Source organism: Anopheles nili, chromosome 2, assembly GCF_943737925.1.
Source record: "Anopheles nili chromosome 2, idAnoNiliSN_F5_01, whole genome shotgun sequence".
In the NCBI taxonomy this organism is placed as follows: domain Eukaryota; kingdom Metazoa; phylum Arthropoda; class Insecta; order Diptera; family Culicidae; genus Anopheles; species Anopheles nili.
This window is the reverse complement of record NC_071291.1, coordinates 48,677,064-48,697,373: the sequence shown is the minus strand read 5'-3', so window position 1 is coordinate 48,697,373 and position 20,310 is coordinate 48,677,064. Positions and strand designations below refer to the sequence as shown.

At 37.4% G+C, this 20,310-nt stretch overlaps 2 protein-coding genes across 2 annotated transcripts in view; both read left to right on the top strand.

The window, feature by feature from the left end:
• Positions 1-12,978, top strand: part of LOC128724897 (aquaporin AQPAn.G-like) — a 15,865-nt gene extending 2,887 nt beyond the window's left edge. The window contains exons 2-5 of the mRNA XM_053818621.1: positions 11,927-12,177; positions 12,249-12,623; positions 12,686-12,748; positions 12,967-12,978. Coding sequence (XP_053674596.1) covers positions 11,927-12,177; positions 12,249-12,623; positions 12,686-12,748; positions 12,967-12,978 — 701 coding nt within the window. The remainder of the gene's footprint in view (positions 1-11,926; positions 12,178-12,248; positions 12,624-12,685; positions 12,749-12,966) is intronic.
• Positions 12,979-13,294: 316 nt separating this feature from the next.
• LOC128724886 (aquaporin AQPAn.G-like) lies at positions 13,295-17,268 on the top strand. The gene is made up of 4 exons (XM_053818610.1): positions 13,295-13,313; positions 16,337-16,587; positions 16,660-17,034; positions 17,098-17,268. Exons 1-4 carry the CDS (start codon positions 13,295-13,297, stop codon positions 17,266-17,268), a joined length of 816 nt encoding a protein of 271 aa, XP_053674585.1.
• The last annotated feature ends 3,042 nt before the right edge of the window (positions 17,269-20,310 follow it).

Below are 20,310 nucleotides of genomic sequence, written 5' to 3'. Positions count from 1 at the left end.
AAACACATACTGGCGAAATTTCAGCCATCTCAATGAAGAACAAAGGGAGGCTCCCATACAACCCTCCCTTAACAAAGTGAATATTATACGCTTAAAATTATGGATGATGCTCGATTTGGATGAAAGTTGGTGCATAGATGTTTCATTACTTAAAACTAATACTGGTGAAATTTCAGACTCCTGAATGAAGAAAAAAGGGGGACTCCCATACAAATACTATGGATTAAAAATACTTAAAACTCTCCATACAATATGTGGTGATGTATAAGTTTCCCGGTTTGGTATATCTGTTCGTCATAACATATTCTGTTCGGGGTACAAACGTCGTAGAAATCAACTCCAATTTTATCACCTAACACAATGAGTTTCAAAATTTTAGTTCTACAAGCGAGGACCAAATAGTTCTCACTCCCCATTCATCAAACATCGAAAAATTATTGAAAAAAACATATGGCCACCAATTCGATTGAAACATGGTAAAAATGCTTCTTATTATTCATAGTGTGGCAAAGATTCATGTGAGCATGTGCAAAACACATGGGGGTGACCAAAGAACCTTCTGTCTGTATCACCAAAAAAATTATACGATCATAGCAATAAAGCTCGGTCCGGATGAATTTAGATGAGGATGATTCTTCTTACACAAAATTTTGAAAATAAAAGCTCCCATACAAGCTTTCCTATTAGAGTATTGGAAAGTATAGTCAAGCAAACCAATCATGTCTGATTTAAAGGACATGAGACAAAATTTAAAAAAGTGCGGTTTTAAACAAATTTGTGGCAGGGCATACAACACCTATTTGGAATATTGGAAAAAAATGGCCGAACAAATATCACCTAATCTTACTACAACTTTACATGAACGCCGTAACACAGTCTATGCAAGAAGTAGCAAAGTATCATATTCTCTAATGAGGAAATGGGGGGATGTAACCTTAATTTATTGGCATGTTCAAAACTATTGGAAACTATGGACGGGAAAGGAATTGCCGTTTACAGAATAACAAAAAATCACAAAAATGCAAAGACGTCATCAAATAGTTCAGTTTCCTGCTTCTTTTCTCTCTTCCACCATTTATTTAGACACTAAACTGCGCTTAGAAGCTTAACTCATTCTCTTCCCATGCGTGTTAAAATTTAAAAGTTCAAAATATTGTTTTCCATGTATAGATATTAATAACGATTCCTTATTCAGTAAGATTCAATTTTCAATTGTGTTGAGTTGCGTTGGAAATGTGGTTGGTGTAATACATTTCAGTATGGATTTCAGACCGTAATGATTACGAACTCGGAATGGCGTTTTGAAAGGGAACAGCGATATAGATGAAATTTAAAGGAAAATGGAAAATTGTTTCCAGGCAGCTTAATGACGAAATAAGAATAAGAGATAGAAAACTAGAAAGATTTTGAACGTCATACACGCTCAGGATGGAACAACATGCTACTTTTCCTCATGGTTATGTAAATAAATTAATATGACGGATCCAAGAAAAATGATAGTGGATAAAAAATGATTTTCGAAAGAGAAAGTGGAAAATTCTCGGCATACAAAATAGGTTTTATTAATTTCATGACGTGAAAGATGCAACAGATAAGGTAGAAAATGTTTGGTAAAAACGGCTTGATCAAACGGAACAAAGATTATGAAGAGAAATGGTAGTTGCAAAACAACAAGAGAAGAAAGGATATGATACACATTTTTTTCCTTGATAGCTAAGATGGCTAAAAGGTAAGATTTGTTCAAAAAGGATTGCAGGATATTTATATATAGGTATAGCCAATTGGATAAGATGTGTCAAGAGCATCAGCGAAAGGTGAATTAAATGACATAGAAAATATTCAAAGACGAAGCTAGAAATCACGTATTTAAAATGAATACAACTAAATGAAAAAAAATATACACATCAAAAATTGAATTAAACAAGCATACGTAAAAATGCTCCTTTATGAGTTCTTAAACTACGTCGACCCGAATGAAATCGGGTTTATCAGCTAGTACACATATATATATATATATATATATATATATATATATATATATATATATATATATATATATATATATATATATATATATATATATATATATATATATATATATCTTCTCTTTCTTGGCCCGCTCATAGTTGAGCACGTCGTGCTGACATGGCCAGGTTACCAATCAGTTTCCAGGAAAGTCGGTCCAGGACTGCTCTCCTCCACCCCCGGCTGCACCCAATCTGCGACAGGTCCTGCTCCACTTGGTCCAGCCACCGAACTCGCTGCGCTCCTCTGCGCCTCGTGCCGAACGGGTCGCTGACGAGCACCTTCTTGGTGGGGCATGAGTCCGGCATCCTCATGACATGCCCCAACCACCGAATTCTGCCGGCCTTCGCCACCGTCAGGATGTCCGGCTCGCCATACAGCTCAGCTAGCTCGTGGTTCATTCTCCTTCTCCACACGCCCTGCTCACAAATACCGCCAAAGATAGTCCGTAGCACCCGCCGCTCGAAAATGGCGAGAGCGTTGGCGTCCTCCGCCCGTATCGTCCAAGACTCATGGCCATAGAGGACTACCGGGCGTATCAGTGTGCGATATATCGTGCATTTCGTGTGTTGCTGGAGTCTTCTGGATCGCAAGAGTTTATGGAGCCCATAGTAGGCACGATTTCCCAGAACAATGCGTCTTCGAATTTCGCTGTTCACATTATTGTCCGAAGTGACGATCGTACCAAGGTAGCAGAATTCCTCTACCACCTCAAGATCGTCACCATCAACTGTTACTCTGCTTCCAAGTCGGGCTCTATCCCGATCAGAGCCACCGGCAAGCAGGTACTTGGTCTTCGACGCATTGATCCTCAAACCAATCCTAGCGGCCTCGCGTTTCAGTCGAGTATACGCCTCGCATACTGCCACAGATGTCCTTCCGATGATGTCTATGTCAACCGCGAAGCCCAGGAATTGGAGAGATCGGGAGAAAATCGTGTCCCGTATGTCGAAGCCCGCGCTTCTCATGACACCTTCCAGAGCGATGTTAAACAGTAGACAGGAGAGTCCGTCCCCTTGCCTCAGACCCCGGTGTGAGTCGAACGGCTCCGAAAGCATGTTCGACACTCGCACCTTGCACTGTACCCCATCCAAGGTGGCCCTTAACAGCCGTACCAGCTTCCCAGGGAATCCGTACTGCTGCATGGTGTTCCAAAGCTCCATCCGATCTATGGTGTCATAGGCCGCCTTGAAATCAATAAATAGGTGGTGCGTAGGGATCTGGTGCTCTCGGCATTTCTGGAGGATCTGCCGTAGAGTAAAGATTTGGTCGGTGGTGGATTTGCCTCCAACAAATCCTGCCTGGTAGCTTCCAACGAAATCTGTAGCAAGGGGCGCAAGTCTGCAGAAAAGTATTCGGGACAGGATCTTATAGGCAGCATTCAGGACTATGATGGCTCGGAAGTTAGCACAATCCAATCTGTCGCCCTTTTTGTAGACTGGGTGTATGACACCCAGTTTCCACTCATCCGGTAGTTCTTCCTGATCCCAAATTCTTCTGATCAGCCAGTGGATGTTAACGGCAAGCCTCTCCGGTCCCAACTTGAACAGCTCGGCCACCAGCCCATCGCTGCCAGCTGACTTGTTACATTTCAACTGTTTGATGGCGCTGACGACTTCGTCCAAGGATGGCGGGGGCACTTCGTCATAGTCGTGTTCGTTATCGTAGGGCTGCTCAATTCTGCATCTTGCGCTTCGTCTGGTATCCACTGCTTCTGCTCCGTTAAGGTGTCCGTCATAGAAGCACTTCCACCTGTCAATCACCTCCCGCTCGTCCGACAGTATGTCTCCTTCCACGTTACGGCACATCGCGATCGTAGGAGTAAAACCGCTTCTTGCCGCCTTCAACATCCTGTAGAACTTGCGGGTTTCCCCCGACTGAGAGAGCTGTTGCATCAGTTGCTCGTCCGATTCTTCAAAGCTGCGCTTCTTGTCCTGGAAGAGTCGGGTCTGCTGCCTTCTCAGTCGTCTATAGTTTTCCACATTCTGCCAGGTCTCGCGCTGGAGCATTCGGGTGCGCGCTGCGTTCTTCTCGGATAGTGCTCGTCTGCACTCATCATCAAACCATTCCTTCATCTGGTTACGTGTTACGCGGCCAATTATTCGCTCGGCCGTGCTGCTGATGGCTTGCTCCACTATTCGCCAGTGGTCGTTGAGTGACATCGCCTCGGTGGTGGTATCCTCCGGCAGCGCCTCCCCCAGCGCGATCGCGAAGTCTCTCGCCACATCAGCTTGCTTCAGCCGATCTGTATTGAGCCTTGGGGTGGGCTGGGATCGTAGCCTATTGGCTACACTGAGTTTCTGGCGTAACTTAACCATAACCAGGAAATGGTCTGAGTCGACGTTTGCTCCTCTGTATGTCCGTACGTCGATAATGTCCGAAAAGTGCCTTCCATCAATGAGAACGTGGTCAATCTGGGAATATGTCTGCTGTGGTGATCTCCAGGTGTAGTTGAATTGAGGTGCGTGTTGGAAGAAGGTGCTGCGGATAGTCATGTGCTTGGAGGAGGCGAAGTTTATAAGGCGAAGCCCATTGTCGTTCGTCTGCTGGTGGGCGCTGAAACATCCTATTGTGGGTTTGAAATGCCTCCTCCCGTCCGACCTGAGCGTTGAAGTCACCGATGACAATCTTGACGTCGTGTTGTGGGCAGCGGTCGTAATCCCTCTCCAGCTGCGTTTAAAAGGTGTCCTTATCATCATCGGTGCTTCCAAGATGTGGACTGTGCACGTTAATAATGCTCAGATTGAAGAACCTCCTACGGATCCTCAATCTGCACATCCTTTCATTGATCGGCCACCATCCGATCCCTCGCTTCCGCATCTCACCTATGACCAGGAATGCCGTACCTAGCTCATGCTTTTCCCCGCCACTTTGGTAGATCATGCAATCGCTGCGATACGGGCGCTCTGTAACTCCAACGCACCTCCTGAAGTGCTACTACTCCGAAGCCGCGGACCCTCACCTCGTCCGCAAGAATGCGGGTACTTCCGGGTGCTGTGAGGGATCTGCAGTTCCATGTTCCAAGTTTCCAATCGTTAGTCCTTTTTCGTAGCGTAGGTCGTTTCCAAAAGTCCCAAATCGAATTTTCGTGGTTCCCTTTCATTGCGGTTGTATTGAGGGTGGCTTGCAAGGCCTCTTCCCCAACCCCCAGTCTCGTCGGAGGGCCTACGCTTCACAGCTGTTTAAAGTCCCGTGTGAAGCCAGGACAAAAGAGAGAACCAGCCGCCCCTGACATGGAGAACAGACGCTGGTATCTCTCCCTCCCCCCAATTCAGCCATATCACCCATCCTCCCAAGGGGTTGGGTTTCCCCGTATACCCAAGCTCAGATATTCGGAGAGACATGTTACCGCTCTGTACGTCGTGGACGTATTGGGTAGGTGTAGGGAATGGAGAGCCTATGTTATCTTTCTAGAAGCTTCGGATCCATTCCCGTATCAGTGTAGTATTGCTACTACCCTGCCAACAGAGCATATATATATATATATATATATATATATATATATATATATATATATATATATATATATATATATATATATATATATATATATATATATATATATATATATATATATATATATATATATATATATATATATATATACATAATTATATACATATATATATATATATATATATATATATATATATATATATATATATATATATATATATATATATATATATATATATATATATATATATATATATATATATACATATTATACTTACTTTTCAGAATAGTAAGTAATTTTATTTTATTTTCTTGATATGATATAAAGTATTAAGCAATAATCTTTCGCAAGAGGTAAGGGTGATTGGCTAAGTGAGTACAAAAACATGAGATAGATCGTATAATAAGAGCTTTTATTATTAGCATTTTAGTTACATGTAAAGAGAACTTTAAGTTCATGGGTCAAAAAGAATAAGAGAGAAAGATAGACAGTGGGATCTACAGAAAGAGATACAGGAAGAGAGATAAGGGTAGATAAAAGAGCTAAATGCAGGACTACATTGTATTCAGCAAAAAGTGCTTTAAAAAAGATGTAGACAAATAGTTGCATGCTGTAAATGAAATGTGTTGTAGTGAAGTTGAATTAAAGTATGAGGTGTAAAATAACATTAAAATGTTAAAATGAGTAAATCGAACAATGTGATAGAATTGAGGGAGAGAAAAGAAATAAAACTTTTCCATACTAATCGAAAATATCCGACAGAACGGGATTGCCCAATAGATGAGAAAAATGAGGAATAAATATGTGTTCAGCGACGATGCTTATGGTGAATGTTGTGGTAGGAAAATATAGCAGATTTTTTTTATTTTTATTGAACAACAATACAATTAATGCCCGTTATTGTAGAACGTTCAGTGGCATTTGGACTAAGTGAGCGTCATCAGAAACCAACGCTATATCGGCCATTCAAATCAGCGACATCTCTAGTCAAAAACCCCCGAAATGCAGACACTTTAATTTTGAACCGGCCGTTAGAACGTCTGTTAGAATTGAAAAAAGTAAGAAAACGCGAATTAAAAATCGCGTCGTTAATATAAATTAAACAGAAGGTTAGTCCAAAACAGCGTAGCTTCTGCAAACCCCGTTTTAGATTTCAAAATTTTATATATATAATTATTATAAGTTGTATAATCGGCAACAAGCCATGCCAATCAGATTGAAGTTTAACAAAACGTTTGATTATGACATTTGTCTTGTAGCCGAATATTTTGTACTACAAAACTCCATGTAAAAGTCGATAAGGAACCCATTTCCAATACATTGGTAATCACTATCTACATTAGCAATAACAACGGTAAGAGACCATCTAGCAGCAAAGAACATAAATAGCAGCTAGCATCGATTCCTTCCAGTGTTTAGTTGACTTAGTGATTCGTGGCAAAATCGACCGGACCTACACCACTGGGGATAAGGGAAAAATGCATTCCTGGCGCAATACCTACACCTACAGAATGGATACTTTAACTAGTAAAGGATACTAAAGTCCAACAAATGCTAGAATCCGCGTCTCTATTATCAGTCTCTATTATCAGCAACACAATAAGTAACTACGAGTGAACGGTGTAACGTTCTAAAGTAAGATTGTGAACTGTGCGAATCCAAACTTCCACCACGTCGTGGCAACATTAAATCTGGCTGATTCGATGACGAATGTAGACTTATGGCGGAACGTAAGAACGGCGCATACTAAGCAATGCAACGACTTAGACGCGAATAAAAACGAGTACACCGCTCCAACAAACACCAATGGGAAGGGTGCAGGAAGTCTAGTAAATCAGAGCGAGCCATGGTTTAGGAAAAAAATTACCAAGAGATACCAGGTCATCGAAGTACCTTTATATCTAAGGTGACTTGCTGTTCTAGTAAGGATTGAAATCTAATCAGTTCCAGAAAGAGGTCCTCTCATGATCGCACCACTACTTTATTTTGAATTTCTAAACGATCACTTCAACGAGCAACTAAAGGTTCCACTAGCAGATGGTATCATGATACTTCCGCTGGAGCTGCACTGGAACAAGAATTTCATCCAATCGTTGCTGGGGTATGGGATAGCGAATCGATGCCTTGTGATAGGAATCTTGGCATCATTTATCTCATATACAAGAAGGGTGATAGGCTGCAGTGCAGCAAATACAGGGGTATTACGGTGTTGAGTACGGTAAAACTTTACGATGCAATGAGCTCATTTGGAATCCCAGCCAAGCTTACTAAGCTTGTAACAGAGGAGCTATGTAACCACTAAATGCCTGCAGCAGGGGGATAGGCTTACTTGTTTCCTTTTCAGCCAGCCGCTAGAAAGGGCCATCGGAGGCTCAGCAATGGAAACCTCGGAGAAAACCTCATACAAGACAATCCAGATCCTGGTATTCCTTGACGAGCTAGATATCATTATTTTGCGGCTCTCCTATGTAGTCGAAGCATACGAACTGACTGTTCAGATGGTTCAGATGGCAGAGAACCTCAGGTTGGAGCTAAACGAAGCAAGCCTATCGCGATGGCTGAAGTTGGAGCTATACAACATGTTTAAAGTAATAATATTTATATACGCCACTAAAACATAGACTTTTTGTCCAAAATTGGCATAAGTCTATTATCCAGTTTCGAGAGAAAAAATCTTAGAAGGATTTTTGGCCCACTTGATGTGCTAACGTTGTTGTGTTGCGCAAAAAGATCAAGAAATTTTTAATAGATGACGTACGACCCTGAGCGGTCCCAACATTTTCTGAACCAGACCAAGACCCCTGAGTGGTTGGATTGCCTGGTAAGAAAGTAAGTAAGCAAGTAAGTCAAGGTGGGACAACAGGAAATATTTTTAGTACAACACACCACCACACGTATCCGAATACGTGTGTTTAAGAAGAAAGTTGAATTTTATTTGTAGGAGTAGCCGAAAGAAAAAAAACGCTTTCTCTCGTACCCCAGTCCATCCCAACTTCTTCATACATTTTGCACTGAGCATGTGGATTTCTAACAACTCAAAGATAAGAGGTAGCTAATAAATTTACGGGAGTGTAATTAAATCATCCAGCGGCCCTACAAACAAATGAATCAGGGGTTATGCATAGACATGAGAGCGTCATTTCATTTACTGTACTCCAAAACTTGTCATATCGCTCCTGACCTCCTCCTCGAAAGTTAACGCTGATAATAGTATTGTTGTTGATACATGTGCTAAGGTGCTGTCAACAAACCTGGATGCTTTAGCTTGATCAGAAGGATTTTTGACCCCGTATATGAAGAAGGATAATGGAGGAGCCGGTACAATTTAAAGGTTCATGAAATGTACGATAGCCCCACTTATTATTGTTTTGAACGCGGATCAAGAACATTTAACAACTTTTCACTCTTCAACTCATTCTACGCGATTCAGAACAGAGGACAGTGTGTTAAGCTAAAAAATAGTCCAAATAGACAAAATTATTGATTTTATATCGCATGGTATCAATTACCTTGACTTATACTTAGTTCTCTTTCTGAAAATTACGCTTTCTGTTCGATTCCTCACGATCTGAAACCTACTCTTTAAGGCGAACGATAATTTTAAAATTACCAGCACCCTTTCAAAACAACTACTGCCCGGTACTATAAACATCGTCAATGAACAACATCAATGAAAGCTACTAGTCTAATAGTTTGACACTTAAGAGAGAGAGACAATGAAAAATAGGTAGTATAATATTCAGAATAAAGAGTTTACCAAAAATTTAAATCTCTTCATCGCAACATTAAAAAACATTTTTGAATATAGAAAAGAAGAGCCACAAAAGATTCAAAACGTCTGGATTTAACAATGACGATTTGTATGCCCGAGTTAATGGAAGTTGCAACAAATGAGAAGTTACCATACAAACGGTATGGCCTTGAACAAACGACTGGCATAGCAAATGGTAATTGCTATATTATCTGTACGAGAGATGTTTCGTTCCAACCAAACCAGGAACGGGTGGTACGAGTTGATGTATGTGTACGTAGTGCAAGCTTGTGGCCATCGTTGTTTCTAACACCCATCACGTAAATGTTTGCAGGATGGAAAGAGCAAGACAGATTATTGCTCTATTCACGATAACAATTTTTATCATAGCTCGCGTCAAATATGCAATTCAATTTCACACTACAGAACAATCTTGAAGAAATCAATAATAATGTTCTTTTCTTGGGTTATATTCCACTGTTCCTTTCGAGCCATTAATATTTCCTATGCTTAAATCCTGCTTTCCCTATTATGCTCATCTTTTACCACACGAAATTATTCTGTTGTTATGGAACACATGAACTTTGCGCTGTGATTGGTTTTTCATATCGTTCATATAACAATGATGGATGTCGAATGACGACTCATCCTAGAATGTTCGATTAGGCCATTCACATGGAAAAACGATACAGGATAGATCAAAAATGTCGATGGAAGGATTCAATTGATGCATTCGTCAAAAAAGTCGAAAACAATAGTGATAAAAAAGCAAATAAGGAAATAGGAATTTCAAATTACCGAAAGTATCTTAATTACAAGATTTAAGTTAGTTATTTAGTTATCGCATCTTGGTGCAATGAGATGCACGGATCAGTATATGTAAATATAGCGCAGCTCATATATCAGCGGCGGGGAACACGATGGAGAGATCAGAACGATAAGATGTTTTAAATCAATAAACAACAGTGGTTGGATATACAGAAATAGGGATTGAAAGCAGGCAGGAAATGTTGGGTTTTGCAATAATGTTGCATCATCCAGATTGATAGAAATATTTTAAGTTTGTTTTTATGGTCTAGTTTCGTGAATCATAGTTTTAAACAAAGTCTTTCCTGGTATTGTCGGGAAAAATAGTTAATGCTAAATGAATAAAATATCATAGACAAAAAGTTGAATTAAAAAAAATTAAAAAAAGATAATCACATAATTTATATATATACTAACTTTATCTTGTCGTTGATTCTAGGCTAATGCTAAGTAATGCATGATTTCCAAACTGTCTCTTAATCGCATAGAAAGTCGAAGGCCAGATGTGATGCATTATCAGTATTCACCTTGACACACTGACCTGGCTGCTCACAGGGCAACTGTATGAATACGTATTAACAGAATTAACATCAAGATCTGAAAAAAAACTGCTTGATTGCAACTCTGATTCCGATGAACAATATACCATTCCAAGTTAAACTTCTACCCAATACACATGTTCGTAAAACATGGATCAAAGCGACTAACAGCTTAATATGGGCTTTACTGGTTTTATCACAACACACTGCACCAAATCGGACCAAGTGTGGACAATCTTGTCTAGTCGTCGTTAAAAGATAAAAGCATAGCTAGTGCCATTTGTTGTGCATACGTAGATAAAATTTTATTTCAACTATATGTCAGATTTCATACGTTGGCTTAATAATCAGATAAGCGCTATTTTAGCTTCGTAAGCTCGTTTGTTGTACTTATACTAAACCACCTCTGCGCAACTCAGTAGCAGTCTCAAGCTTCATTAAAACGCATCAGTAGCTAAATTTCAAATACAACAGGATCTAATTGAATGGTTAAAGTGATAAAGTGACGGCCTGACGGTGACTCTCACATTGCGTTGTTGGCTGCAAAGATGGACAGAAAAAATACTATAAAATGTAATTAATGTCAAGAGTAATTGTAAAAGTTAGTGCAGAAATATCAATTCTCTGTGTCTAGTTAAACACTTGTCGATTGACGAATAATCAATCACAACAACTGGATGGGTGAAAACTGGTGATAAGTTTAAGTCAAAATGCAAGCAAATAGACTGTTTATTCATTTCTAAGATAGAACAATATATCTAGCCATCGCTAGAACAATAAAAAAAGTAGAAAGATTATTCATTATCTCCCGCTCAAAACATTTGCTAATTTCCGCTATGCACACTTCAACAATTCATTTATTTGCCATCAATTTAGATTGAATTACGTTTCCTCTTATCTCGAAGCTCGTGCTGCTACTGTTTTACTCATTCCATGCACCGAGTACATATGATAGACACAACTATTGATCATCGGTCAATCAATAAGCAGCAAACTCTTGACTTATAATCCATTGTTGATTACACAACAACACTTAATCTGATAGATACTAGTTAAATTATTTCATCTATGTTGTCAACGCTTACGATTTAATGCAACATTCTTTTTTCTGGCGCTGTGTATTCTATAATCAATTATTTGCTTTTCGGACCCAATTGTTTCGTAATGTAAACCAATCCATCTTTACCCAGTGACATTTTGATCAACGGCGCCTATGCTTGTGTCCAATTAATCTTTTTGATTGATTAACCATTATGAACGAACAGTGCCAAATTGTACTTATCAAACATAACTTTTCAAATCTTAATAATTTGTTATTTCTAATATTTTGCTTTCCCTACGATCCAGTTTCTAACAACCGCATGTGGAGAGTTTTCACTCTATTCTTAGCCGAATTCTTGGGCACAGGATTACTGCTGTTTGGCGGTTGCATGGCCAGCTTAGATGGATTTGAAATAACTACAACCAATATTAGTCGAAGCATTGCTTTCGGGATGGTCGTCATGATGGCATTTATCACGTTTAGTTCTACGTCAGGAGCAATTATTAATCCCGCCGTATCTTTGGCAGCTTACATCTCAGGTATACTCTCTTTTCCGGTAAGCCCACCAAGTATCGCTAAAGTAAAAGTACGTTATTCACGTTCCATGTTTCAATTTTTTCAAAACAGCGAATGATTCTTTATGTAGTAGCACAATTTACTGGAGCCCTATGTGGTTATGGATTATTAAGGGCTGTCACACCTTGGTACAGCTATTTATTGGCAAATAAAAACGGAAATGGGCATTGTGTTACAGTACCACATTCTAGCCTTTCTGCTGGAGAAGCCCTCGCTGTCGAAATTCTTTTGACGGGTATACTAGTTTGGACAAATTGTGGCATCTGGGACCCACGTAATAAACAGAACAGTGATTCCGTACCGATAAAGTTTGCGTTTCTCATAGCAGGATTGTCTATCGCTGGAGGACCAATTACCGGAGCTAGCATGAACCCAGCTCGTACTTTAGCTCCTGCAATCTGGAACCATTCCTACAAAGGTCTTTGGGTACGGTATTTGATTAAAAGAGAATTTTATGTAAAAGAGTATTATTATACAACCAATTACAGGTAATTCCAATGTTTACGTTACAGATTTATTTTGCAGGGCCCACAACTGGTGCGATCATTATGGCAACGATTTACAGATTTATTTTTTTGGAAAAATGCGAAGACTTTTCTCGGAATAAACTACAAAATACGCAATGCAACTGTCAACAGAGAACACCAAATCATGTTACAACAACCTGTCCTCCTCCTTCCTTACCTTGATGGTTAAGCGGGAACAATTAAAAAAGGGCAAAAAACTGCAACTTCTACAACTACAACACCGTTTTTTTTTAAATACGCAGAATCTTTGTTAGCCCTCATAAAACACTCAGTGCCAGACGTTCACCGAATGTAACGACACGCGAAGTGCCGCCACGATAGTCAAATTAGGCTTCAGATATTACCTCCGTTCGTCAGCGGATTTGTTGATTGGCCATGTTATCGGCAAAGATAAACTTCACTAACGAGCCAACGGCAAAGAGTTGTTGGTTGGCACAGTCAATACCGTAAGTTTGTCACAAACGGACGCCCAGCTAACACGGCTTTAGTAATCCTCAAAAAATGTGTAAATTAGGCAATTATTGCTAACGCCAACAAAGGACATATTTTCGAAGCATTCATGTTGTGAATATGGAGGTGTTCTCCAATCGTATTTGAATAGCAACCAAGTAACAAGTGGTCTTTAAAAAATAACGAAAGTTTTAAGTAGTGAAATGGGAAGTAACAAACTATCTAGAGTTCATGAACAACAACCGACAAACGCTGGCGAAAATATCACGAACATAACGACAATATTTAGTTCTAAAAGTAAGCAGTTAGTCACAAAAAATCATTAGTTTACTAATCTTCTTACGATCCAATGTTAAAACATAGTTAAAAATTACTTTCAAAAATTGTCTTTTGTAAAACATGGGAATAATATTTTGCAATAATTTCCAGCTGAGCAATATATCCATGTTTTTTCAAAAGATATTCAAAGTTGAGAAACTCGTTGCGATGAGTGAATGGCATATGATCGACGAATAATCGTTTCACAAGTTTCTTTTATAGTTTTTTTTTCTATTGATATTACAAAACTCGCATGTTAAGATAAACGTTTAATCGTATTATTATTTACAATACGTCATAAATACCAGACCATTGTCCTTTCGACCTTCTAGATAATACTGCAAAAAGTATACAATCATTGATTCTATTTTTATTCTGCTTCTGCGGTAATTATTTGTTCATCTACCTGATAGTCTGACGGAATCCTCTTCAGTGGCAACCAATGTAACAAGTGGCAAAATTATCGTTAGATGTACTTATGCATCGCAAAATTTCGATAACAATTCTATTACCGCTTCTGTACTCAAAGTTACACTAACTTATCAAGCGATGATAATTTCTGAATTATCATTTTAATCGTTTTGAATTATCAGTATTTTATGACAGCCGTGATTACGTACACTATGAATACGTACAATTCGAAACGAAAATTATCTCTTTGTGTTCGAAAATTATCTTAAAATATTCTTATCTCGTGTACTTCCTTTTTGTGCATTTTAACAAAGTAAATTATTTCGAAATGCATCTTTCAATTTTTTTCACTTTTTTTTTAACATTTCTTTAAACTGTCTTTTTTCCTTCTCTATATCATATTGCCTAGTTTTATATCTATACCAAAATTTCCTTCGTCAAAAGAACTTTCCAACAGTATTTTAACTAGATATTGCCTGTTCTAGTGTTAAATTAAATTAACCAGGTATTGCCTGTTCTAGTGTTTGTATTTTATTTTTGTGTTGCCTTTATCTGACACATTGCTATCTTATCCCACTGTCTTATCAAAAAACAATGCAATTTCTTAGTTCTCGTTAATTTTTACATTATGTATGCTCCATTGTATTCCATTTATTCCAGTTTAAATCATCAAAATTAGCTTCTTTTTTTATACTAAATCATCTCGAAAACTAATTCCGAAAGATGTTAGTGCATATTCAAGTTTTATTTTTTTTATATCTCTTTAACAATATGTATTAAACTTTATCCTTAATTCAGCTTTACCCATTTTTCTGGTGTTCCAATGATTTTCTGGTATTCTTGCATTTATAGACATTATTTATACTTTACACAAAGGAGTTTAAAATATCAATTTAAATGTAGATTTTAACTAAGTGCGTAAGAAAACTGATTTGATAAACACATGAATGAACTTAACAATAACACATGAATAAATTTAGTCATATATCCCTACAAATAATGAACTTCACGGGTGTATTATACAAAACAATGTGTTTAAAACGTAGAGATGTAGAAACGTAGTGTAATGATTTGAACCTTTCAAAACGATAGTTGGAATATACACAGGCTAAAAGCTGTACATTCACCAGCATTATGGCAATACTAATTTTACATCAATATTTTCCTACAGCTCCTACAGTCCTTTTGATAGTGGCTTGAACTAAGACCTTATGTATTTATGCCCTGCAACTTAGTAATATATTGTATCATCACTTCACGAATATTTAACTCAATTTTCAAGACAGAGAATCTCAAAATTCCTCTAGGGAGGTTCAAAAAAGCGTTATCCAAGTTGCGTTTACCTAAATTTACTTAAATTATCCGATTGAGATTGTTTTAGTGAAATAATTGTTGATATGAATTTTTTACTTGACATTTTTGAATCCAAAACAATTGTGTGTTTGTGCCGCACGCTGCGCGCATTCTGGTATCGAGCCCCCTCGATACCGACAGTTGACATCGATTTATGAAAACAATATTTTATTAAACATTTCGTCTCCTTAAATGGCTCAATAACCGGTGAACGTTTAAGGCCTACCTTAGTAAGGCATTTTATGACTTTTTTACGTAGCTTAATAGACAGTCCTGCGTAGGAGGGAGAATAAGTCAAGATTTGAACCCGTTATCAATGTTTGTGTCTACTGTACGTTTCGGCTATTGAGCCTCCATAATGAACACAAACGTCCAAGACAGTCAACACAGATTATTCGTCCAAAGCCTAAATAATCTATATAAAACGTATATAAACTCTTACGATCTATATACCTATATGCCATCCAATTAAACCTTGTCGTCTGTATCTTTCTCTTGACTTCAATCAACCATTATGCAAATCAATGGCTTCAATCGAAAATCTGCAATATTAGCTCTAGCTTTTCAAACTCCTTTCATTTTCGTTTTTTTTTCCAATTCATGAGAGGATGCATAACGTTAGCCACTGTACAGCTTCCTCATCATTTTTCCAATACCTTTATCTCACAATAGATATAGAGTAGATAACTTATTTTTGTTAAACCGATTGTTATTTGTGAACGTTAATTTCAATATAAAAGAAATGGAGGTTTTATGCAAGCCGACCTTTACTCCCGGCAAAGCAGAAACTGCATCTCTGTTTAGAGTGTACGGGAGATGAAGTATGTGGATGTACCAAATAAGAACTTATGAGATGAAGTATATGTTCTAATTACAAGCTTTTAACCAAGTTGAATTATCTAGGAAATAAATTCTCTTACTTTTAAAATTTAATAGCTCATATGACAATAACAATAGATGTATATAGACCAAAAAAGTAGTAGTTCGATTATACATATTTTAGTTTAATTCGTTGTAGTTATATTAAATATATTATAGTTTTATATTATAGTTTCATTTTTAATGCCTTTTACGTTTCAGATGGCAACACTACATTTTTTGATGTGGCATCCAAGTTTTTGGGAGAGTTTTTTGGAACGGCAATGCTTATGTTTCTTGGCTGTATGGGATGTCTGGATGGGTTTGACAATATAACAAGCAATTTTAGTAGAGGGCTCATATTTGGTTTCACAGTTATGATAGTGATAGTTACATTTGGTGCGGTTTCAGGTGCGCATATAAATCCCGTCGTTTCTATTGCCGCTTTTATCTACGGAAACTTGTCGTTTCTGGTATGCTAGCTCATGAACTGCAGAACAACATTTAAAGTATAATTAAAAAGCTATTGTTTTTTTCCCTTACAGATGATGCCAATATACTTTGTTGCGCAGTTTGCCGGTGCATTATGTGGCTATGGTTTATTGATGGGTGTTACTCCAAACTTATATTTCGATAAAGCTCTAATCGCGGGTCATGGTAGTTGTGTGACCGCTCCTCACTCCAGTCTGTCTACCGGAGAGGCACTAGCAATAGAGTTCATAGTCACCGGAATACTCATCTGGGCTTGTTGCGGCGTTTGGGACCCCCGAAACGCCCAACACCAAGATTCCGGACCATTGAAGTTTGCGCTTCTTGTGGCAGCTATTTCAGTTGCAGCAGGCCCTGCCACAGGTGCAAGTATGAACCCAGCTAGAACATTAGCGCCTTGTGTTTGGAACAGCAGTTATCATAAACTATGGGTACACGTCGCGTTATTTTGATAAAGTACATCTTATTTGTTAATTTCAATATTCTACTTTCAGATTTACTTTGTTGGTCCTCTCTTAGCTGGAGTGATTATGCCAATTGCTTATAAATATGTTTTTTATAAGGAAGAGGTCAAAGTCATCGAAGAACAAACAATAGAACCCCGCGAACAAGTGTGTGTTTGTGTTTTTCACAATAATGAAACGCAGGAAGAAAAACATAAATGATACTGGTCATGTTGACATCAATTGCATTTTAACATGTTCTGGAAAAATCCAATAAATCGATTTCAAGCAGTTTGGAATTGAAAATGCTATTTGTACTGGTTTGAAATACTATATATTTTTTAATTAAGCTCAAATTCCTTATCAAAAAATGAAACAATCACAGAATAAAGAGGAATCACGTTTCAACAAGATTTCTTTTACATTTTACCTAGATAAGTAAAAAGGCTCATCGATCTGTAATGTTTGGCCCCAATGACACAGTGGGTACTCGCATACAAATACCGGGATAAAAGTTTAGCGCATTTATTTACCGAAGAATTTGATTGAAACGTACAATTACGTATTACTGAAAACGATATATGATCAGTTTTTGGTAATTCATGCCGTTTTTCATATTAAAAATCTTAAAAAAAGTTTTTTCATGTTTTCCAACGCCTGTATGTATGCAATTGCTAAACGTTTCATTATATTAACCCGAACTAAGCGGGTAAAATTTATCATTTTTGATAAAGGCATAGTTACAAAATAATTTAAATAATATAGTCAAATAATAATATAGTCAAATAAAAATAACGTTACATGTCATTTCAAAAAAAAATCCAAATACATAAACTGAAAATAACATCAGCTTGCAATACGAATAGGAATCTAGGTGCGATTATATTATTGCAGCTCTATATGTGTCTGATAATATTATAATATGGTTCAAAACTTACACTTAAATTTCCTAAAACTGATTAAATATCGCTACAACTTACTATTGTATTCGATCCATTTGAAAAACTATCACTTGTTTGACAAGGTATTTCTCTCCGATTCAGCTGTATTGACCGGAACTATGACCACTGCTATTTTTATATTACATACAAAAATGACACTGATATTACAAAGATGTAAATTTTCTTTCTTTGCTTTCAAATGCTTATATCGTGGAAACGAACTCAAATAAGGACCGGAATAATAAAAACATTTCTCATGATCGTTTTGATCGTTGCAACAAAAAAGCAACAATTTATCATAGAAAAAGTTTTTGTTTCAAGCCAACAACTCATAACATAAGCCAGCAATCAAAATGTAAAAAAAAACTTTCATTTCAAGTAAAGTAGATGAATCTGCATCAATTTTCTGATCCGATTGCAAAATTTGGTAAAAACTCAATATATACCCCCACACCACCCCCCACATTTTTCGACAGGACCCTGAAAATTTGACGTATGCAAGGTGACATATATTAACAAAGGGTTAGCTCAAAGCTGTCTTGTTTACTTTTATACAATTAGTAAATAAAATCATGACTTGCAAAAACAAAGAAATCAGTAGTAAAATCGAATAGAGTAATAAAGTTTCTACGTTTTTATTTTAACCAGATGTAATTTCGAGGGTGTCTATCAGTATTCAAACGTGTTTAGAATGGATAAATCTCTTTATTTCAAAATTACCGGAACCCATGTTGGCCTCCCAACTGTATAAAAAATTCGTCTTTCGATAATGAACAGTGCATGATGAAAAGGACAGTTTTTTGTAGTTTAAACCGTACCTATAATTTATGGTAAAGCAAGGTGGTTTTTAACAAACCTAGTCATGTGTCTTTGGGAAACTTTCCATGGTTTTCATGTATTTAAGCCCTCGTCACAATGCATTGGTTGGTTTGCAATCCGATTGGTTATTGAGGGGGGGGGACGGGCTTATGCAAAATATCAAACCACCCCCTGCCTAATAATCCCCTTCCTCTAAAAAACAACCACCAACCACCTTTAAAAAACCCGATTTGCAAACCGATTGGGTGTTGCGGGGGGGGGGGGGGGGGGGGGGATATACAAAACATCACTTCTCTCATTGCACTTAAATACATTTTTACCAAAATTCTACTGGGGAAAAATTATATTAACGATGAAATTTGTTCGACAGTATTGAACTTTATCATGTAAACGAGGTACCTTTGAGCTAATCCGTTTGTTTATACATGTCACCAATTATGGATGACGTATACATGACAGCGCTCCTATTTTAAGGGCCTTGTCAAACAATGAGGGGAGTATATTGAGTTTTTACCCCTTTTTTGAATATATTTGAAGGATTTATAACTTTAAGTTATGCAGTCTTTATTGGTAAAGTATAACTAAATATTTTCAAAATCTTTCCAAAATTTTTTTTTCTTTAAAAAGTTACATTTAATACCCTGAATGCTGCGTCACTCAAAAATGGGTGACGGCAAATTTTCCTGGAGGCTATTTCACCCACTTTTTGTGACAACAAAAACACTTGATTTTAAAATGCAATATTTGAATATTTACCACAGCTATGATTCCCGAATAATAAATTTATGACCAAACAGAAAAACGAATGAACGTATAGAAAGCAAAAAAATCATCATAAAAAAAGCAAGTGTACTATATTTCGACCAGATCGGTGTTTTATATTTTTAGCTGAATAGTCTAGCCTGTTGAAGAAAGGGGGGCTCACATACAACTCTCCATAAAAAACAGGCTATACTATTCACCTAAAAATATAAAATACAGATCTGGCCGAAATCTAGTACACATGCTTTTTTCATATTTTGCAAAATAATCAAAAATTTCGGCCACCTTGGTAAAAAAGAGGGGTTTCCATACAACCACCAGTCGAAAAGTCTATATTATTCGTTTAAAAATACAAATGGCGAGCGAAATATCCGCAATTCGGCAAACATATTTCTTTCAACTTTTTGTAGCAGAAACTAAAGCTTCAGTTTCCTCCAAGAAAAAAAGTGGGCATTTTCTATACCACTCCCTATCATGAAACAATATGTTGGTCTATTAATTGCTGTACAAAATTCAAATAATGTCCCATTTATCTGAACATGTTTTATAAATCTGTTTGTAAAAAAGCCAAACCCTCCTGCCCCCTGCAATGTTGGAAAGAGAAGAAGGTCTCCCATATATTTCCTCTCATGGTATTTGGAAATCGTTGAAAATACAAATGACATCTGATTTGACCTAAATATTGCGTATGCGTTTCTTAAAACTCTCTATACAATATATGATGAAGTATAAGGTATTGGTA